The sequence below is a fragment of the Ursus arctos genome, unplaced genomic scaffold (assembly GCF_023065955.2).
Source record: "Ursus arctos isolate Adak ecotype North America unplaced genomic scaffold, UrsArc2.0 scaffold_22, whole genome shotgun sequence".
Lineage (NCBI taxonomy): Eukaryota > Metazoa > Chordata > Mammalia > Carnivora > Ursidae > Ursus > Ursus arctos.
In genome coordinates this window covers 54,109,237-54,132,265 of record NW_026622897.1, presented here as the reverse complement: position 1 = coordinate 54,132,265, position 23,029 = coordinate 54,109,237, and the positions used below count along the sequence as shown (strand labels likewise).

At 41.4% G+C, this 23,029-nt stretch overlaps 1 protein-coding gene across 1 annotated transcript in view; it reads left to right on the top strand.

Annotated features, from left to right (window-relative positions):
• Positions 1-14,753, top strand: part of MRPL48 (mitochondrial ribosomal protein L48) — a 54,507-nt gene extending 39,754 nt beyond the window's left edge. Inside the window, exons 5-8 of the mRNA XM_026518069.4 lie at positions 1,004-1,173; positions 10,711-10,813; positions 13,372-13,461; positions 14,444-14,753. Coding sequence (XP_026373854.2) covers positions 1,004-1,173; positions 10,711-10,813; positions 13,372-13,461; positions 14,444-14,518 — 438 coding nt within the window. The 3' untranslated portion in view covers positions 14,519-14,753. The remainder of the gene's footprint in view (positions 1-1,003; positions 1,174-10,710; positions 10,814-13,371; positions 13,462-14,443) is intronic.
• The last annotated feature ends 8,276 nt before the right edge of the window (positions 14,754-23,029 follow it).

Genomic DNA, 23,029 nt, shown 5'->3' with positions numbered 1-23,029 from the left:
TATTTGTATTAAAGTAATGCCAGCAATATTCCCTCTCCTTTTGTTGGCTGATAGCAGCCCAGACTGGCAAGGGAAGCTACCCATTCCTTCCCAGGGGAACTTCAGTTTGAAAGTAAGGTCATGACAAGACAAGAAACAACAAATGTTGGAGAGGATGTGGTGAAAGAGAATCCCTCTTACACTGTTGGTGGGGATGCCAGTTGGTACAGCCACTTTGGAAAACTGTGTGGAAGTCCCTTAAAAAGCTAAAAATAGAGCTACCCTATGATCTAGCAATTGCACTACTGGGTATTTATCCCAAAGATACCGATGTAGTGAAGAGAAGGGCCATATGCACCCCGATGTTCATAGCAGCATTGTCCACAATAGCTAAATTGTGGAAGGAGTGGAGATGCCCTTCAACAGATGAATGGATTAAGAAGATGTGGTCCATAAATACAATGGAATATTACTCAGCCATCAGAAAGAACGATTACCCAACATTGGCAGCAACATGGATGGGACTGGAGGAGATTATGCTAAGTGAAATAAGTCAAGCAGAGAAAGACAATTATCATATGGTTTCACTCATTTATGAAACATAAATAACAGGAAGATCGGTAGGAGAAGGAAGGGAAGAATGAAGGGGGGGTAAACAGAAGGGGGAATGAACCATGAGAGACTATGGACTCTGGGAAACAAACTGGGGGCTTCAGAGGGGAGGGGGGTGGGGGATTGGGATAGTCTGGTGATGGGTATTAAGGAGGGCACGTATTGCATGGAACACTGGGTGTTACACGCAAATAACGAATCATGGAACACTACATCAAAAACTAAGGATGTACTGTATGGTGACTAACATAACATAATAAAAAATTATTAAAAAAAGAAAGTAAGGTCATAAGAGAAAAATGGTAAACAAACTGATTTGAAAGATTGATTTCTTTGACATCAAGATGGGATGTTTAGAATTTTTTGTATAATACTTTGATTTATTTTCTTTCTCCTTTTGTTTTCTGTTCAGCCCAAGAAGAAGAAGGGAAAAGTGGAACTGAGAGCCATTAATTTGGGGACAGATTATGAATATGGGGTTTTAAATATTCACCTGACTGCATACGACATGGCCCTGGCAGAGAGTTATGCCCAATATGTTCACAACCTCTGCAACCATCTCTCCCTTAAAGTTGAGGAAAGGTATGAACGATGCCTTTGCATGGGGTGTTCTTGGTGTGAGTAGCATGCTCTGCTTTGTCATTGTTGTTAAATGAAGTTTTGAGACATAATTAACATTTAGTAAAATTTGCCCTTATTAGGCATATAGTTTACCATGATCAGAATATAGAACAGTTCCATTAACCCCCAAATTTCCCCAATGCCCAGGTGTAGTCATATCCCTGGCAACCAACAATTGTTTTTCTGTCCTGTTGTTTAAAGTCTCCAGAACATCATGTAAATGGAATCATACAGTGTGTAGCTTTTTGTGTCTGGCCTCTTTCACTTAGCATAATGTGTTTAAGATTCTTCCATGTTTTTGGAACTATTTTATTGCTGAGTAGTACTCCATTAAGCGGTGGACCTTAATTGGCTTATCTGTTCACCAGTTGAAGTACATTTCCATTGCTTCCGGTTTATTGGTGATTATGAATCAAGCTGTCATAAGCATTCTCATGTATGTCTTGTGGGGCATATATCTTTTCTTCTGGATAGCCTCCTAAGCCTGAGATTTGGGGGTTGTATGGTGACTGTATGTTTAACTTTATAAAAAACTGACATCTGTTTTCCAAAGTGGCTGCACCATTTTGTTATCCCACCGACAATGTATGAAAGTAACAGTAATTCCTTTTCCTGGTCAGCGCTTGGTATTGTCAACTTTTTTTCTAAAGCTATTCTAATAGATATATAGTGGTATCTAATAGTTTTTAATTTCCATATCCCTAGTAAATAATGATTTTGAATATCTTTTCATATGCTTATTTGCCTTCTGTGTATCTGCTTTGATGACATGTCCAAATCTTTTGTCCATTTTTAAAATTGCGTTGTTTGTTCTCTTATTATTGAATTATGAAAATTCTTTTATCTATTTTTGGATACCAGTTTTTTTTCAGTATGTGTTTACAAATATTTTCTCCCTGTCTTTGACTTAATCTTGTCATCTTCTTAGCTGAGTCCTTTGGAGGGCAGACTTCTTTTAAGTTTTATCATTCATGTTTTCGGTGTTATATCTAAGACAACTTTGTCTAACTCAAGATCACAAAGATATTCCTCTAGAAGTTTTATAGTTTAAAGTTTTACATTTAGGTCCATGATCCAGTTTTAGTTTTTTTAGGTTTTTTCCCTTTTTTTTTTTTTGTATATGGTATGAGATATGGGTCAAAGTTCTTTTTTTTTTCTTCTTCTTCATATAAATATCCAGTTGTTCCAGCACCATTTTTTTTTTAAGATTTTATTTATTTATTTGAGAGAGAACACGAGAGGGGGGAGGGTCAGAGGAAGAAGCAGACTGACTCCCCTGCTGAGCAGGGAGCCCGATTTGGGACTCGGATCCCACGACTCCAGGATCGTGACCTGAGCCGAAGGCAGTCACCTAACCAACTGAGCCATGCAGGTGCCCCACCAGCCCCATTTGTTAAAAAGATTTTCTATCTTTATCAAATTGTCTTAGCACTTTTTGAAAGTCAACTAACCATGTTTATGTGGGTCTGTTTCTGGACTCGATTCTATTATGGTGATTTATGTATCTACGCTTATACCAATACCACACTGTCTCGATTACTGTAGCTTGATTACTGAAACTACAACTTTGTTCTTTTTTTTTGAAATTATTTTGGCTATTCTAGGTCCTTTGGCTTTCTATAAAAATTTTAGAATTAGTTTGATTTCTACATAAAGGAACCTGATGGAATTTTATTGGGATTATGTTGAATCTGTAGGTCAGTTTGAAGAGAATTGACATCGCTTTTGATTCCCCTGATCCATTAAAAAGGCATATCTTCCCATTTATTTAGGGTTTCTTTGCCTGCTCTGCTTTTCATTTGCTCTTTGAATTTGCTGGAAAACTGTGGGGGAGGAGAACTAACACTTACTGGCTACCTACTCCAATCCAGGCACTTTACATATCTTATCTCAGTGTTTCAGAAAGTGTGGGATGCCCTGTAGTTTGCTTTAAATAACATTGAATCACATGGTGAGAAATTTCTTCCCTTTTTAACTCTCATTCAACCTAATTATGTCAAGGAGAAATTCTTTGCGTGGTTCTGGTACGTCCTTAACGCCACTCTAGCATTTCCTAATCTTCATGAACAGAGGAGGGACCTCAGACTCAGAGTCTTTGGCTAGCATAGTATCGAGCTAGAATTTTACAATATTTTCTTTTCTTTTCGTTGTACTTTTTTTTAAAGTAAGCTCCAGGCCCAGTGCGGGGCTTGAACGCACGACCCTGACATCAAGTCGTGTGTTCTACCGACTGAGCCAGCCAGCCACCCCCATTGTACTTTAAAAAAAAAAAATTTATCTTGATGGCAGCTGATACTGGCCTTCCATTTATAATAGTGATATAAACTCAGGCTTATTGAGATATAATTTACATTTAGTAAAGTTCACCTTTTTAGTGAACAGTTTTCTATGAGTTTTCACAAATGCACACAGTAAATATCATCATACTCAAGATATAAAACATTTACATTATCCCAAGAAGTTCCCTCCTGCCTTTGTAGTTAATCCCTCTCCTTACCCCCTCACAACTACTGACCTGTTTTCTGTAGTCTTGACTTTTCCAGGATTCGATGTAAGTGGAATTATACAGTATTTTTCCTCTTGAGTCTGGCTTCTTTCATTTAGGATAGTGTACTTGAGACTGACTTCTGTTGTTGCCTGTATCAAGTAGTTTGTTCCGTTTTGTTGCTGATTAGCGTTTCATTGATTGGATATATGTTTGTTTATCCGTTCGATGGTTGAAGGACATTTGTGTTATTTCCGGTTTTTGACAGTTATAAATAAAGCCACAATAAACATGTACAGGTTTTTGTGAGAATGTAAGTTTTCATTTCTCTGTGTGATTGCTGGGTCGAATGGTTAAGTGCGGTGGATTTTTTAAATTTATGAGAAACTGCCAAATTGTTTTTCTGAAGTGGCTATATATACTGTTTTCTTTCACATCAGCAACATGTATTCCAGTTGCTGTACAGAAAGTTTGTTTTTTAAATTTACTTTTTAAGTGAATTGATTAAAGAAAAATATTTAATAAGTAATCATTTGGGTGGTTTGTCACTGTGGCAAGGTAATACATGGCAGAATATGTGGATATGGCAAAAGTTACACTTTCTTACTCATTAGATACCAGTATATTCCCATTTTACAGATGAGGAAATCAAGGCTCAGAAAGCCCCAAAGTCACAGAACCAATAAGTGGCCTAGATTTAACCCATTTCTGCCTGAATCCAGTATTTTTAAGTATATGGGGTCTTGTTTTAAGTCCTTAAGCTAAATTTGAACTTTTAAACCTTTATAACTTAGTGTAACTGTGCTAAACATGCCGTCTAGAAGACTGGATGAAAAGCTGTGACTGTAGCTCGCACAGCTGATAGTACTTCAATTGTTTTAGGACTAAAGATGTGCTTTATCTTTTTCTGATGCCCCAGAGAGTTGGTTGCTCTTTCAGCACTTGACACACACTTTTGTCATGTCACTTAGTGCTCTGGGCTGTAATAATCTATTCATGTGTCAGCTCCCCTCCCCACTGACTACTGGGAACTGTGTTCTTTTTTATTTCTTTAACATCTAAGGCAAGACCTGCCACATGGGAGACATTAAGCCATCGTTGAAAGAATGACAGGTTCTTGACTATGACTGTACAATCCAGTTGTGTGGTATACATGGTATACATTTCCTAAAGTTTAATGAAAGTGCTTTAATTAAAATCAGTTAAAAAACTACTGATGGAGCCTTTTCCCGCCATGTGGTAAATAATGTACTAGCTAGACATGTGCCTGGAGGAGACTAAGGAGAATGTCCCTGATTTCAGGGACTGTGTGTGTGTGTGTGTGTGTGTGTATACAGCATAATGTGCAAGGTGGTAAACGAAGGATAAAGTGCAATGTCAGTTCAATGAGCCCGAATATCATAAAAATTTAGAGCAGTGCTTCCTCAAAGTGCCACTCTGCAAAGATGTCAGAAGCTTATGCCAAAATGTACATTAGTGCTTTGTTTCCTTCATCAAAAAAAATCTCACTATTGAAAAAAAATGTCTGCTGAATTAAATAGTACATTTAGTGACTGTTGCCTGCTTCTTACCTTGTCACGGACTGACAACAAGCAGTATGTTCACCAGCAGCGTGTCTGTGGACCATACTTTGAGTAACAAATGGTTATGAGTACAGGCTCTGGAATCAAACTGCCTATGTTCAAATTCTAGTTCTACCAGCTAGTGGAGACATGACCTTGGTAAATTCTGAACCTCAGTTTCCTCATCTGTATAATGGTGATGATAATTTTCTTATTCCTTTAAGTTCTGAAAATTAAATAAGACAGTATATGATAGCACGTAGCAGAGAGACTGGAACATTGCAAATGCCCTGTAAATAATATTGTTATTAATAATTAATGAGAAGGGGTTTTTTGTTTTGTTTTGTTTAGCTGGTAGGGATCAGGAGCAGCTTTTATGGTGGCAAAGAAGCATTAAATGTCATTTACAGAATATTATCATATCTGCAGTAGGTCAGCTCCCTGGAATAGTGCTGTAAATTTTCAGAAGGACTTCTTAAAAGGTGCTGTTTTTAAAACCTGGCTGTGGAAAGCTCTGGCTTCATTTAGGTAAAGGCAGGAAGGCAGTAGCATTTGTCGAGCACCTACTATCAACCAACCACTCTGGCTTTTTTTGTATAATGTGCTTAATTCAAACAAGCACCTTGCACACATTCACAAATCAAAGCATTGACTCTGTAGCCAGACTGCTGGGTTTTTCTCTCGTTCTGTAGCATTCTTCTTGCGTGGCATTGGGCAATTTACTTACACTCTGTATCTTGGTTTCCTCATCTGTAAAATGAAATTGCTAAAAGTTCCTGCCTGCAAAGGCTATAGTGAAAATTAAGGGAGGGGGCGCCTGAGTGGCTCAGTCATTAAGCGTCTGCCTTCAGCTCAGGGCGTGATCCCAGGGTCCTGGGATCGAGCCCCACATCAAGCCCCACATCGAGCCCCACATCGGGCTCCTTGCTCTGCTGGGAGCCTGCTTCTTCCTCTCCCACTCCCCGTGCTTGTGTTCCCTCTCTCGCTGGCTGTCTCTCTCTGTCAAATAAATAAATAAAATCTTAAAAAAAAATTAAGGGAGATAATATATTAAAGTGCTTACAACTGTTCCCAGCAACAATTGGCTGCTATTATTATTTTTAATTATTATTAATATAATAGAAGCTTGCCTGTGGTCATACATCTAATAAATGGCAAGGTCTGGATTTGAATCCACTTTTTTTCAAATTCTCAATTCTTCATAATTGGTTCTCCACACAGCTTTCACTGTGATCTTTCTAGAATGGAGATATGATCATGTTACTACCATGCTGAAAATCTTTCTATGGCTTCCCATTCCTTTAAGATCAAAATTAACGTTCCTCACATGGCTTGCTAGGTGCCCTATGGCCTGGGATTGCTTCTCTGGCCTTAACTCATATTTCCCCTTTCCTCTTCCTCTCCCTTCAATTAACGTGGGCTTTGTTTTTATCCCTTTCCATCTCAAACATATGCTTGCTCTCTAAAGCTTAGAATACTCTTCGCCTTTATGTAACTAACCCCTACTTCTTTCTTAGGCTTCATATTGGATGTCACTTCTTCAGAGAACCTCATTAAATTAGGTCTTTATGTTACATATTTAGGAGAAGTAAAGATTATATAATTTGCCTTTCGTAGCGCTCATTCCTTGCCCTCATAATTACTTGACTATTATTGGTCTTCCTTCTTAGACTCGAAGATCTGTAAGGCAAGGATTGTTTCTGTCTTCATTAACAGTCTAACCCTAAGAGCTTACCCGGTACCTGACACATAGTGAGCACTGAATAAATATTCACTGACTTGGATTGAGTTCCAGTAGTCATGGACATGATTCCTAGAACAGCGGAATGAATGATGTGCTGCTTTTTGCCTCTTTTCTGCTCTCTGCTCCAAATAGCACCGGGCATGAGAGATGTTCGTTTTCAGCTGCTCACGGCCCTGTATTGATTGAGGTTTTCAGACCATCGTATTGTTAGGCATTCTCACTGCCCAGCTTTTCAGAGATGAAATGATTTCCTTTTCTTCTGATTTTCGTTTCATCATGATCCATTTTTCCTCTGGGAGTGCCAGGTAGGGCTCTGACCTTGAGATGGAATTGGGCAGGGGAGCGGTGTGCGGGCTTTTGTTCTATAAATGGTCTGCGCTGCTGCAGCTGTAACTCACCCAGGAGGGCAGAGGAGGAAGCCTAGCCTGCAGGTCTCTTAATTCGCCTGCCTCCCTTGCTGAGCAGCTGCCTGGAGATGGAAATCTTACTCATCTGGGAGCAGCTTCCAAGCCTGAAGCTGATCTAGGCTCCTGTGCTTTGTGGAGAGTAAAAGCATCGCTCAGCGTCATTTTCTGTAAGGCTACTCTTTCTCTCTCTGTTTTTTTTTTTTTTCCTTTTTCTTGAAGTCCACTTACATTGTTTAAAATGGAGGTACAGGGGCGCCTGGGTGGCTCAGTTGGTTAAGCGTCCAACTCTTGATTTTGGCTCAGATTGTGGTCTGGGGTTGTGAGATGGAGCCCTGCATGGGTCTCCATGCTTAGCACTCAGTGGGGGAGTGTGCTTGAGACTCTCTCTCACTCTCTCTCCCCCTCTCCCTCTGCCCTTCCCCACCCCCCCATGCATGTGCACACTCTCTGTCTCTCTCAAAAATAAATAAATCTTTAAAAAAGTAAAATGGAGTTATAATTTATATTTAGTAGAGTCCACAGATTCTTTTTTTTTTTTTTTAAGATTTTATTTATTTGTCAGAGAGAGAGAGAGAAAACACAAGCAGGGGAGTGGCAGGCTCCCCACTGAGCAAGAAGCCAGATATGGGACTCAATCCGAGGACCCTGGGATCATGACCTTAGCCAAAGGCAGACGCTTAACCGACTGAGCCACTCAGGTGTCCCAAGTCCACAGATTCTAAGTTCCCTAGCACCCCAGCAGGAACCCTTGTGTCCTGTCCCAGGTAGTACTCCCTGGAGGTAGCATTATTATTATTGATTTTTGACATCAAGTTATTTCATTTCTTCCCTTCTGTTTTTCCTGTCTGATCATCCAAGTAATGTTTATCGCAGAAAATTTGTAAAGTACAGAAAAGTGTAGACACTAAAGAAAAATTACCTATATTCTTAACTACTTAAAGGCCTATTCTACCTTGAAGTGAACAGAGTTCCCAGTATTTCTTTATCAAACTATGTCTGGCTTTTCTGTTCTCTTTGAGGGCCTCTCGTGCCTTTGTAGAGAACTTCACTTTTTGGAATGCTCTCCAGGCAAACACCTATGTGTTTATTCTTAACATCTTGATAAAAGCCTATCTCACCTGTGAAGTCTTCCCTGAGCCCCTCTTCTCTGAGCCCCTTTTCTCTCTCCTGTCACTGTAATATTCAGTACATGCCTATTACTGCCTTTGTCTTACTGTGGTGAAGATGTTTGCCTCTCTGAAACATTCTTAGCAAGCTCCTTTAAAGCATAGGCTGCATATTGCCCACCAGCCTGCCTAGGACAGAACAGGCTTTCAGTAAATGTTTGTTGAATGAATGAATGAGTGAACGAACAAATCAATGACGTCTTGCTGAAGTAAGTGGTGAAGAATAAAATGCATGCTCAGTGACAGGAATGGACAACTCCCACTTTAGTCAGTCAGTCTTATCTGCAGAAGGCCAAGAAGGAAAAATAGTGTTTTAGAGTGCTTCTTCCTTTCCTGAAAGCTTTACATAGTTATTTTATTTGCTCTTCCATAACAAGTCTATGAATGTGTCCTTGTTTATATAGGGAAGTTATTACCAAATTTGAATTGGAAGAGGAGGTCAGAGATTGTGCTGGAAAGTGGGAAGGAATGTTATGTAGGGAGGTTACCTGGAAGAATTTGTAATACCTAACATTTACTGGTTGTAAGAGCAAGGGAACTGGGGCGCCTGGGTGGCACAGCGGTTGGGCGTCTGCCTTCGGCTCAGGGCGTGATCCCGGCGTTGTGGGATCGAGCCCCACATCAGACTCCTCCGCTATGAGCCTGCTTCTTCCTCTCCCACTCCCCCTGCTTGTGTTCCCTCTCTCGCTGGCTGTCTCTATCTCTGTCGAATAAATAAATAAAAATCTTTAAAAAAAAAAAAAAAGAGCAAGGGAACTGGCGTCTGTAGGCATATTATGCCAGGCAAATTGCTTATGTAATCTCATTTTTATTGCAACAACCTTATGAACTAGGTATTATCCTTATTATCTCCATTTTGTAGCTGAAGAATCTGAGACTCAGAAGTTGAATTAATTCGTCCAGGGTTAAATAGGTGTTAAGTGGCAGAGACAATATTTAAATCCAGGACGGACTGTTGTGTCTCTGATCTGTTTTCATTATTGCCATTATTCATTTTGTAGAGGGCCATGCACCTTGCTATCAATTGATGAACCTTCGTGTGACATGAAAATTCAGGAATTCTACTGCCGTTATTTCATTTATCTTCATTTTGGTGAACTTTTTGATAAGACGAACACAGCACTAGTACCACATTTCTGTGTAGCCGTCGGTCCTATCTCATCACCATGCCTGATCTTCACACGTCTATTGATATAGACCTAGATTGTAGTCCTCTTTATTCTGGAAGAAACTGAGGCCCAGAGAGACATGTAACTTGCCTTAGTAAATATTGCTAATAAGCCACAGGGCCAAGATTTGACCTCCAATCCAGTGTTCTTTTCACTGCTAGGAAGCTGATCATAGCAAGCACAGTCTCTACAATAGTATTTCTCAAGCTAGGGATATTTAACAATGTCTGGAGACAATTTTTTTTAAAGATTTTATTTATTTACTTGAGAGAGAGACAAGAGAGAGCAAGAGCAGGGGAAGGGGCAGAGGGAGGGGGAGAAGCAGCCTCCCCACTGAGTGCATAACCCGAGGCAGGTCCAACCCCAGGACCCTGCGATCATGACCTGAGCTGAGTCAGACACTTAACCGACTGAGCCACCCAGGCGCCCCTGGGGGTAATTTGTATAGTTACCACTTCAGAGGGTACTACTGGCATCTTGTGGGTAGAGATTAGGAATACATAGGCCAGCCCCCCACAACAAAGAATTATTTGGTCTAAAATGTTAATAGTGCTGAGGTTGAGAAGTCTTGCTCTTTGAGAACAGTTGGGTTTCATGCCTCATTTCTCCAGAAGAGGTGAAACACGCAAGGTGAGCCTCCAAAGTGATGACATTGATTCTTTTAGAATTGGCTTTTCTTTAGTAGCAGCAAATAAGTTATTAACCACCAGATTTTATTCAGTGTTGTGTCAGGCAAGAACTAGGGATGCAGAAAGGCATTGGACACGGCCTGTCCCCTCAGGGAGCTTAGAGGCTTCTGGAGAAGGTTTCGGAGGAGCTGGTTACCTCCCTCTAGCTGCAGACGAAGAGCCCTAGATTCCAGGAACTACTGCATTGCAGCAGTGGCTCCTCAGGGACTCCCCTGATGGAAGTGGTGCTGCCGATCTAAGGGAGCCTTCTTCACAGCCCACGCTTCCTTCCCACAGCTATGCTATGCCCACCAAAACCATGGAGGTGTTGCGGCTGCAGGACCAAGGCCGCAAAATGCTCCTGGACTCGGTTCTTACCATCCATGAACGAGTGGTTCAGGTAGGTACTGTGGGAGAACCTTGAAACGTATTTGCTTCTCCTGGTTCTTCTTCCCCTTTTTTCTCCTACCATGTCCTTCTCTTCTTCTTGGCTGCCCCTTGAATGATGATGTTCTTTAGGGTTTAGTTCTTGATCCCTCCATCTCTCCTTATGGAATACCTTCCCTCTAGGCAGTCTCATTCATTCCCCTGGCCTCAGTGACCATCATTATGTTCTGACAACCCCCTGACACATATCTCCCAGTCCTGATGGGTTATATACCGATAACCTCTAGCTATACATCTCCAGTCCTGACCTTTTCGTCGAGCTTCAAACCTGATATCCACTTGTTTACTGGACTTCTCCACTGGCATATTCCACAGGTGTCTTATACTCAGCATATGCAAAACTAATTGTAGGGGCACCTGGGTGGCTCAGTCGTTAAGCGTCTGCCTTTGGCTCAGGGCGTGATCCCAGAGTCCTGGGATCGAGCCCCACATCAGGCTCCTCTGCTGGGAGCCTGCTTCTTCCTCTCCCACTCCCCCTGCCTGTGTTCCCTCTCTCTCTGGCTATCTCTCTCTCCGTCAAATAAATAAAATCTTAAAAAAAAAAACTAATTGTAGTAGATCTGACATTTTTCTTTTTCTATAATCCTTCCCACCTTTGAGCCTAATGTTGAACCCTCTTTGTCCTCTAGTATTCATTCATTCATTCATTCATTCACCAAATTCTATAGCTTCACCCCTAAAAATCTTTCAGATCCATCCACTTTGCTTTACCCTCTTACCAATGTGATCATGTCATTTTCCTGCTGAGAGCAAAACCCCTCAGTGGCTTCCCTTTAAGTCTAGCCGTGGTTTCTGTTGTTTTACTGCAGAGATGAATGGGTGACAACCACACTACCATGAGGGTGCCCAGAGTTATTAAAAATTCACACTTAATATGACCCCTTTTTATAACAGCTTTATTGAGAATTTTATTCAAATACAATTTATCCTTTTAAATTGTACAATTAAACGGGTTTTAATATATTCACAGTTGTGCAGCCATCACCACAATCAATTTTTGAACAATTTCATCACCCCAAAAAGAAACTACCCATTTACAGTCACTCCTCTTTCCCCATTCCCCTAGCTCCTGATAACCACTAATCTCTTTCTGCCTCATGGTTTTACCTTTCCGGGACATTTAAATGGAATTGTACAATATATGGCCTTTTAAGTCTCACTTCCTCCACTTAGCACGTTTTCAGGGTTTATCCATGTTGTAGCATGTGTCAGTGCTTCACTCTCTTTCATTGACAAATAATGCTCTAACATATGGACATCACCCCTTTTAGATCCACTCAAGAAGTGTATCAGCAAGATATGAAAGGAATGTTAGGGTGGTACACCTTACATGTATGCTAACTTTAAAAATAAGTACTGGGGTGCCTGGGTGGCTCAGTCGGTTAAATGCTAAGCGCTTGACCTCAGCTTGGGTCATGATCTCGCGGTTGTGAGTTTAAGCCCTGCATCTGGCTCTACGCTGAGTGTGGAGCCTACTTTTTTTTTTTTTTTTAAGATTTTATTTATTTATTTGAGAGAGAGAGTGTGTATGCACATGCACGTAGGGGGAGGGGCAGAGGGAGAGGGAGAAGCAAACTCCCTAATGAGCAGGGAGCCCGCCCGCCGGGGTGGGTCTTGATCCCAGGACCCTGAGATTATGACCTGAGCTGAAGGCAGGCTCTTAACCCACTGAGCCACTCAGGCACCCTGGAGCGGGGAGCCTACTTTAAATAAATATACAAACAAACAAACGAACAATCTATTTTTTTAAAATATTATCAGAAATAAATTACTTGAAAAAAAGAAATTAATTATTTGAGATACAGCTTTTAAAGATCTAACTTGCCACTGAGGCCCATAGGACAAAGTTTGGGCTCTTTAGTGCCTAAATACCTTTCTGATTCTCTTCCTGCTTTTCCTTTTTTCACCCCATTCATTGCAGCCACACATGGAACTCGTTTTAATTCCCTAGTGTGGTGCTATGCTTCCACATTTTACTGAGTATTGTTTCCTCTGCCTTGAAAACCCTCCATACTACTTAGTATGTAGTAGCTGAATTCTCCCAGTTTACTCCTGTTTTTCTTCAAGACTCCACCTAGAAGTTACCTTTTTTGGAGGCTGTCTTTGACCCCCCCAGGTAGTGATTTCTCTCGTGGGTTCCTGCAGAGCCCCCTGCATGCCCCCTTCTACCACACATCTGATTCACCTCTGGATTCTCCACACAGGGTCTGACACTAGTCAGGTCTATGTGGGTAAATCCGAGTTGAATCAGAAAGTCATCCTGGACTTGATAACCTCTTGGTCCAGTTATGACATCCATTGTCTACAGGGGCAGATATTGGCCACGACTATGTCGGCATGCAGACACCTTGACTGATGGCAAGAGGAATCCTGTAGAGGCTGGGCCCTGAAGCCAGCTCTGTACGTTAGGCCCTGTAGCTCTGCGGAAGCTGACGTTTGAGCCCATGCCAAATCTGCCCAGTCACCTGGTTTCCAGTACCCTCTCTCAGAGCATCTTCTTTCCTTTTGCAGATCAGCGGTTTGAGTGCTACATTTGCAGAGATATTCTTGGAAATAATCCAAAGCAATCTTCCCGAAGGAGTCAGATTGTCAGTGAAGGAGGTAGGTGCTAGTTTGAGAAGAGGCCCTCTGGTGGCCCACCGGTGCTCAAAATATGGATAAGAGCATCTGGCTTTAGAAACAAGACAGAAATGTGGGTAATAAACAGGAAAGCTGTGCAGACCGGTATTACGGTGATCATTTTCCTGGCCCTTCCAGTGCATCATGGCTGATGCCGTATGGACCACAGGAGCTGAACTCCATCACAGTATCCTGATGTTAGGGGTGAGCTCATAATTGTGTATAGAAAGAACATGATTTAAGATTACATACAGTATAATTCATCAGAACACAAATACGGAAATGTACTTTAAAGAGGAGTTTCCCGGATTTTCAAGGCTTGACTGTAGCCTGACTGAGAAAAGAATGCCAATCAGAAGGAAGTTTGGCATAGAAAACTTGGAAAACATTAAGAACCTCAGCCTAAATACTGAGTATTTGGGTCCATTTGCTAAGGTAAGCCTTGTTATGACAGATCCATCGGGTCGTTTTAGACTGACGCCATTTGTTTCATCCGGCTCTCCTTGTTCTGAGCCCACGCTTATTAATCCTCTTCTTGTTGTTTGGGTTTCACGTAGATCTGTATACAGGAGAAAATGTGCTCGTCATGCTGACTTAAATATTCCAGACCCTGGGTCTGTTATTTCCGATTGCAGACGGAAAATTTGGGCGTTCTCTCTCTTTAAGTGCTTCTAATGAGATACTCATAGCATTTGACATTCGTTCTTTATATGTCCATGTTCTCTCACCAGACTCTAAGTTCACTTAAGGCAGGGAGGAAGTCCGATTCAGAATCCTTGGTACCTATTACAAGTCTGGTGTATAGTAGATACTCAATAGAAGTCAAATCTGAATCATTCTCTGCAGAGCTGTCTGGATTTTATTTATTTGTTTATTTATTTAAAATAATTTTTTATGCTGTGTATGTTTGAGTAACTGAAAGCTCTGCAGTGATTCCCCCTTACTTTCTTTTTCTTCTCCCCAGCACACCGAAGAAGACTTCAAGGGACGGTTCAAAGCTCGGCCAGAACTGGAAGAACTGTTGGCCAAGTTGAACTAGCTCATTGCAGACCCTTTCATGTCAGGATGGGTGATAATTGAGTGCCAAGGGGAAGATCTTGGGTGGTCAAGTTAAGCAGAAGACCCTGATCCTATTTAGGGTCTTCATAACTACCCATCCCCATTAGCCAGGAATGCCTCCTCTCTTGTATGGAGGAGTGCTTGCCAATTGTCACCACTTTCCTTCGAGCCAACCTAAGACATCCTCCATCTAATAAAAATCTGCAGCTGGTGGGCATGTGTGTGTATGTGAGAAGTCAGTCCATCCTGTGGGAGGTCTTTTATTTTAAGATTTTATTTTTGAGTAATCTCTACATCCATTGTGTGGCTTGAACTCACAACCCCGAGATCAAGAGTCATGTTTCACCAGCTGAGTCAGCCACGCACCCCTGTGGAGTATCTTTAAGGGATTATATTTTCTCTTTAGCACAGAAGCATGTTTCCCTTCAGTATTTCCCCAATTAGAGTGATCCCATCCTTTCAAGCAATCTGGCATTGAGTCTTTTAGTGAAACAGAGGATCATAACATAAGTAAACCCCCTCTGGATAGAAGGCATAGGGATGGAGATTTTGGCTTTGATTATGAAAAAAACTCCAGATAGAATCAGGGTCTGTCCATAGTGAAAAAATATTGCTTTGTGGGTAGTGAGTGACTCGTCATATTGAGGCAGATGTTACATAACTGCTAATTAGGGTTACCTGGAATGAGTTTAAGCAAAGAATTAAGGTTGATCTTGGCCAGAGGTCAGAAAACTCCTGCTTGTGAGCCAAGTCCCACTGACTGCCTGCTTGTTTTTTTTAAAAGTAATGTACTGGGGTAAAATTCACAAACTACAAAAGTAACCATTTTAAAGCAGACAATTCAGTGGTATTTAATACATTCACAGTGTTATACAACTACCACCTATATTTAGTTCTAAGACCCCATTGCCTGTTTATTGGAATAGAGCCATGGTTGTTCATTTACATATGGTCTGTGGCTGTTTTCACACTGGCGGAGTAGTTGTGACACAGACTGTAAAACCAAAACATGCGTTATGCATCCTTTATAAAAATAGTTTGTCAAACCCCTGATCTAAGTCACTGGTTCTCAGCTTAAGTGTGCATCAGAATCACCTGGGGGAGCTTTTTAAACACAAATTGTTGGACTCTGCCCCCATTTTTTCTGATTTAGTAGATCTTGAATGGGGGCCTAGAATTTGCGTTTCTTACACGTTCCCAGGTGATGCTGATTTCATGCGACTGGTCCAAGGTTACCTCTTTGAGAACCACTAGTCTAAGTGACCGCTAATGTTTTTCCTATTTCAAGCATTGGTGAGTTCATACTTTTGCACGTAATAGCGATCATTTATTGAGCGAGACCCTGTGCAAGGTACTATGTGAGCTCTAATCTTTACACCAGTCTTTTAGGGTGTATATATGAGTGTGCCTGTGGATGGGTATCTGTGTGTGTGAAAAGGTTATGTGTGAGTGTGTTATCGGAGTATGTATGTCACATTTACTGAGCCCTCATTATGCTATGTACTTTATAAAAATTATCCTTGAGGTTGATGGTATTATCCCAGTTTTATGATGGAAAAACTGAGGTTTGGAGAGATAAAATGACTTCCTTCTCCCGAACGGTTACATAACTAATAAGTGGCAGATCTTTCTCTCCTGTACTCCACTGCTGCTGTGGGGTACCCCTAGAGGTCTGTGGGAGCCCAGAGCATTCTTAGCATTGCATGTGCTTTTCTAAAACTCAGCAGTTTCAGTCCCGAAGTTATTTTGGTTTCTTTGCCTCAGTCTCTAAAGGCAACAAGAAATCAGATTTCCTTCTAAGGTGTAACACTAAGGGAGAGCTGTCAAGATAGCAGGAACCTTCAATTAAAATACTTCTCTCAATTGACACGGAAGGTTCAGCAGGCCACTACTTCCAAGTGAAGTCCAATGGGAGCGTGGGCAGAATTTTTCAGGTGAGGACTGGTATTTTGGTTGTAGAATTACTCATTGCTGAGTCTCCTTTGGGGAAGATAAAAGAGATGTTGCTAATGGATGTGTGTGATTTGGGGGCATGTATAGTGACAGACAGATAAAGATGAATAAACAGATGTTTACAAATACATATACATGGCCCCCATACCATATGGACTCTATTTAGAAACCGGGAAAATAACATTCTTTTCATTTCTCACTTCTCCTTGTTAGTGATTTGTGGAAGTAGGACACAGGATTTCATAAATTGACAAGACACTAGAGCTGAAGGACATTAAGACCCAGCCAGCCTAACCCTCTCTTTTAGCAAGTATAGGTTAAGGGCCCAGGAAAGGGAGTGCTTTTACCCAAGGTCACGGCACACCTCATTGGCGCAGCTGGGAGCAGGATTCAGATCTCTTGATTCCCAGTCCATCCCTTTCCATTACATCACTGTGGGATGAGTCAGGTTTAGCTCTTAAATAGGAGGCAGCTGGGTTCTGTCACCTTGGAGCTCTTGTGTCACTGACCTAGTTGATGATTTATCCTCTTGCCAGAGTCAAGGAGCTTTTGTTACTCCTCAGTCTGCCCTGAGATAAATGGAAATTGCCTCTAATGCCGTATCCTGGCAAGAAGGATGGGAGATATTCTGATTGCTAGAACCTCAGAGTTACAAAACAATTATGAGCTTCATCTGACTCTCTAGAGTGAGATCCAGAAGGAAATGGACTTTCCTAGAATCATATGGCAGTGAAATCAAATGGAGTGCAAGTCTTCTTGCACAAAGTTGAAAATAACTTTCCACCCTCCCTGAGACAACTTACTATAAAGAGTCAGACAAAACTGGGCTATTCCTAGTTTCTACACTTACTGGTCTTAAGGCTTCAGGTGAGTTATTTGAACCTCATAAACCTCAGTTTTCTGATCTGTAAAATGGGAATAATCCCTTTTTAGGAATTTGAGATGGAGATAATGTATATAAATGGGCTAGCCGGTGTTCAGTAAATGTTGGATTACCTTCCCTTCTAAACTTCTTCAGCATACTTCTTAAAAAGTTTTTTTTAATTGAGATATAATTTATATTTATAGTGAAACAACAGATCTTAAGTGTATATTTGATCAATTTTAAAAATGCTCAGGGCACCTGGGTGGCTCAGTCAAATGTCCAACTCTTTTTTTTTTTTTTTTTTAGATTGTATTTATTTGACAGAGAGTACAAACCAGGGGAGCTGCAGGCAGAGGGAAAGGGAGAAGTAGGCTCCCTGCTAAGCAGGGAGCCCGATATGGGGCTCAATGTGGGGCTTGATCCCACGACCCTGGGATCATGACCTGAGCTGTAGGCAGACGCTTAACCCACTGAGCCACCAAGGCACCCCAAGTGTCCAAACTCTTGATTTCTGCTCAGGTCATGATCTCAGGTCTTGGGATTGAGCCCCGCATCAGGCTCTGCACTCAGCCCAGGTCTGCTTGTCCCTCTCCCTCTGCTTCCCACCCCCACCCCTTAAAATAAATAAATAAATAAATAAATAAATAAATAAATAAAATCTTAAAAAAAGTGCAGTCACCCATGAAACCTATACTTCTATCAATATAATACTTCCATAACCCCAGAAAGTTCCTTTACATTCTTTCAGTCATTCTTCTTCAGAAGCAACCTTTTTTTTTTCCCCCAAAGATTTTATTTATTTATTTGACAGAGAGAGAGACAGCTAGTGAGAGAGGGAACACAGGCAGGGGGAGTGGGAGAGGAAGAAGCAGGCTCCCAGCGGAGGAGCCCGACGTGGGGCTCGATCCCAGGACTCTGGGATCACACCCTGAGCCTAAGGCAGATGCTCAATGACTGAGCCACCCAGGCACCCTTAGAAGCAGCCATTAATCTCATTTCTAGTGCCACAGATTAGTTTTGCCCTCCTAGTACTGCATATAAATATCATACGATACGTGCCCTTTTGTGTCTGACTTCATTTACCCTGTTTTACCCATGTTGTTGTGCCTGTCAGTGGTTCATTCCTTCAGTGTACTTAGTTTTGAATGTTCCCGTTACGGTTAAACTGTGCCTAGAATCGCTGTGATAACACGAGGGGTAGGCAGGAGAGACGAGAGCGAAGTTCAGTGGATTGGGATTCAGAACAACTGGGTGCTAGTTTTGGCTCCATCAATGCACAACCTTTGGGATAAATTATCTGTTTTGGTCTTCATTTTACAGCTGAGATCATTGGCCTAGGAGGGAAACAGACCTGTCCAAGGTTAGCCAGTGACAGCCAGGGATTGCTCCAGTTCACTCAGTTCCTGGGTTAGTGCACGTTACTGAGACTTTGAGGAATGACTTTATGTAGATCAGTAACTTCCAAGAAGACTGAATGTCTGGGTTGAATGGACAGTCTTCCTAGTTAAGGCCAACAGATTCCTCGGCTTCATGTTTTAGTTCCCCTCCTCTGGCTAAGGATGCCTTGTTCTGCCACCATCCATGGTAGAAATTGGAAATTTCTGGAAATTGCCAGCTGTGGACTCTGAAAGGGTAAGTTTTAGCTGCAAAGGAAGAAGTGAAATCTGGACATTTTGGCCACTGAGACACTGTAGCAATGCCCTGAGACCCCTGTTTCTAGGGTGTAAATTGTACTTACGGAAGGGAAGCTCTCTGAGCATGCATTGGGTGTGTCTAGAACTAGACCTGCTGGCAAGGCACTGCAGACAGAGGTGGCCAACGTGTCTTGTGCTGGTTTAATCTGTACTTTGATCTCTTTGTGCCATTTTTGTCTTCAAAAGTGTGATCTCCCTGGAGAATCTTAAATGATTCATTTAATTCTTATAAATCCCCCTGGAATAACTTTCATTCCCAGTCATTTCAGGTTTAGCTCACCATTTAGACAGAATGCCCAGGCTCTGAAAGATGCCCAAGGTCCAAAGAATGAAAACTCTTCAGAAGATAGCTGCTAAAGAAGTAAAGAATCCCTCCCATTTCTGCCTGCTTTAAGTCCCTGCTGGAGCAGAGTAGGAAGCCCTATCATTCTATACAGTGGAAAGTATACTGGCTCCAACCTGGACTGGCTCCAGTTCTCTTTGGATTTCTAGTCAGCAGCCCAAGGACTTAGCCTGGCAACTTTACCTGAGGGAGGGAGAGTGGAAGGCGTCTCTTATTACTCATCTAGTAAAACACATTACCATGCAACTTTGTACGGAGCACAGGTCAAGTCCCCAGCCAAGGACCTTGCAGGGAAGGGCCAACTCAGGAGCCACAGGAGGCACCCAGCCAAGAGGTCTCTCCACTCATCCCTGGCACCAAGCCTCTGTACAGAGGTAGGTATAGATTGTTCCAGACAAGCATGGACCACCTTAAATTACAGCTCCATGGCTGTGGGCTCCAGAGCTGAGAGACTAAAAGACATGCCAATCTAGAACACTGTGGGCAATGTGCACTGTTAACCTCCTTTTTGTAAAACACTAAAAAAACCAACCAACCAAACAAACCCGTAATATTTACATAGTAAATGTAGTTACTTACTATTTGTTAAGCATCATACTAGGCAGTGGAAGATTACGAGAGCACAGAACAGAGAACAGCATAGACTTCAGAATAAGACACACTTGCAAGTCTAATCCCCAATCTAACCTTTATTTCCTCCTCTGTAAAGGGGAGTTAATGGAGTTAATGAGAGGAGTTAATGAGAAAACGTAACTCAGAAGAGTGCCTAGCACACAATAATAACCACATTAAGAGGCAACATGTAGTGAATGCTTACTATGTACCAGACACTGTTTCTAAGCTCTTGACCAAGGTTAATTCAACAAGTCTATGAGGAAGGTCTACATTTATTAGTTTTAAGGCCTATGAGAAAGGATTTATATGCATTTTTACAGAAGAAAAAACAGATCCTGAGATGTTAAGTAATTTGCCCCAAACCAAACAGCTAGTAAGTGGCATAGTGGGATTTGAAAGCAGTACGTCATAGAGATTGAGAGCAAACTTTGGAACCAAACAGCCTGAGTTAAATGCTTCATAAATATTGTATAACAATACTTATTATATACATACATTATATATAAATATTGTAATAGTTGTAATAGTTCAAGAATGCTAATAATCTTTATTATTTGCTATTTATATATTACCCCTCATTTAATTCTCTATGCCAAAAAAATAGTTCTCTATGCCTATTAAATAGGAATTATCCCCATTTACTTGAGGAAACAGGTTTGAGTGGCAACAGAGCCCTCTTTGCCCAAATGCATTCTGTGACCCACCCAGTGTTAGCTCCCTGTTAGAGTCCTACAAAGTTTGCATTTAGCTAATTTGAAAGCTATTCCTCCTGCTGGGAAGGTCCTTCTGCCCTTCCTCTCTGCAAGAATCCCACCCACTCTCCCCACAGACTATTATTTCTATTTTAATGACACAAATCAATGCACAGATACATTCCTGTTGTAAAAGATTTGAATATATAAGCAAATATAGTCCTTATTGATGGAGTTTTATATTGTGACCATTTATTCTCTGTATAAACAATGTTGCAGTGAACATAATAGTATATACATCTTATAAAAATATATTCAGGAGGGCTCCTAAAAGAATTGCTGTTGAAATATGTATTTTTAATTTTTTAAGTTTTTAAGTAATTGCTAAACCCTATGTGGGGCTCAAACTCATGACCCCAAGATCAAGAGTTGCATACTCTTCCGACTGACCCAGCCAGTAAATATATAAATATTTAAAATATTTGTAGATCCTGGGGCACCTGGATGGCTCAGTCAGTTAAGTGACCGACTCATGATTTCAGCTCAAGTCGTGAGATCAAACCCCACATGGGGCTCCACGCCGAGCAGAGTCTGCTTCTCTCCTACTCCCTCTGCCCCTCCCCCCATGCATGTGCGCACATTCCCTCTTTCAAATAAACAAATCTTTAAAAAAAAGACAAAGTATTTATAGATCCCACCAAATTGTCCTCCAATAGCTTTATTAATTTATTATCCCTCCAATAGTATGATTGTGCCTGTTCTTCATCCCCACCAATATTAGTTGTTATAAATACTTTTGATTTTTGTTAATAGAAATAGCTAATACTACTTTATTTAACTTTGTTCAGTTTTCAGTTGGGCTGTTTGCTTCTTACTGACTTCTAGGTACTGTCTTTTTTTTTTTTTTTTGAGATAGATGAGAGAGAGAGAGCAAGCTGGGGAGAGGCAGAGGAGAGAGAGAATCTTAAGCAGGCTCCACGCCCAGCGTGAGATCATGACCTGAGCTAAAATCAAGAGTTGGATGCTTAACTGACTGAGCCATCCAGGCACCCCTGATTTCTAGGTACTTTTTACTTGTTGTAGATGGTATTCCTTTCTGTTACACGTACGTTACAAAGAGGTTGTTTCCTTCATCATTACAGGTTCAACTCAACTAACTCCCTTCTTTGAGATTCTTGCTGACAGCTGCGGTCCACACTGCTCTCTCTGATGACCCACAGCACTGAGCAGACAGGGCCCCACAGAGTCATCCCATTCTAATAGGATTTCTTGTTCTTTAAACTGGTACTCCTCTCACCTTCTCCCCTTTTCTCTCTCTCCTCCCCAGTCACCAACACAAAGACTCAAAGTAGTTTTAGGGCCTACTATACTTCAGATTTGTGCTTCTAATACATAGATGTTCAAGAAATGTTACTGATGGGGCGCCTGGGTGGCACAGTGGTTGAGCGGCTGCCTTTGGCTCAGGGCGTGATCCCGGCGTTGTGGGATCGAGCCCCACATCGGGCTCCTCCGCTATGAGCCTGCTTCTTCCTCTCCCACTCCCCCTGCTTGTGTTCCCTCTCTTGCTGGCTGTCTCTATCTCTGTTGAATAAATAAATAAAATCTTAAAAAAAAAAATGTTACTGATGATGATGAGAGCATATGCCCCTTTGCATTCCAGCTTCTATGGCAGGAGTTACTCTTCCAACTCCTTTCCCACTCCCAAATGCCTTACAGGGCTAGACAGAAAACAGAACGGGCAATGTAGTTCCATGGAAGAAAAATAAGAAGTGATGGCAACTGTTATTTAACTGGAGAATACAATCACCTAAAAGAGGAACTGTTACTCAGTTCCAGCAAATTGTTAAGTAGGAATATAAGCTCCATGATGATAGCTTCTCCATTTTTTAAGAGCTGAAAAATCTGTATTTTATGTTAAACGTGACTTTTATTTTTTTTTTTTTTACGGCATAAATGGGATTCAGCCACTTTTTTTTTTAAGATTTTATTTGTTTATTTAACAGAGAGAGAGTACAAATACGCAGAGTGGCACGCAGAGGGAAGGTGAGAAGCAGGCTCCCTGCTGAGCAGAGAACCCGATATGGGGCTCGATCCCAGGACTCTGGGATCATGACCTGAACTGACCGAGCCACCCAGGCACCCTGTTAAACACGCCAACACTGTGTGTGTGCTGGGTTGTGAGCATGCTGACGTCAGACTCTGCATCTGTCTGGCATATAAGAGGCACTCAATGTTTATTTTCCCATTTGTTTTCTTTCTTTTCCTTTCTTTTTTCTTTCCTTCCTTCCTTTTTTTTTTTTTTTAAAGATTTTATTTATTTATTTGACAG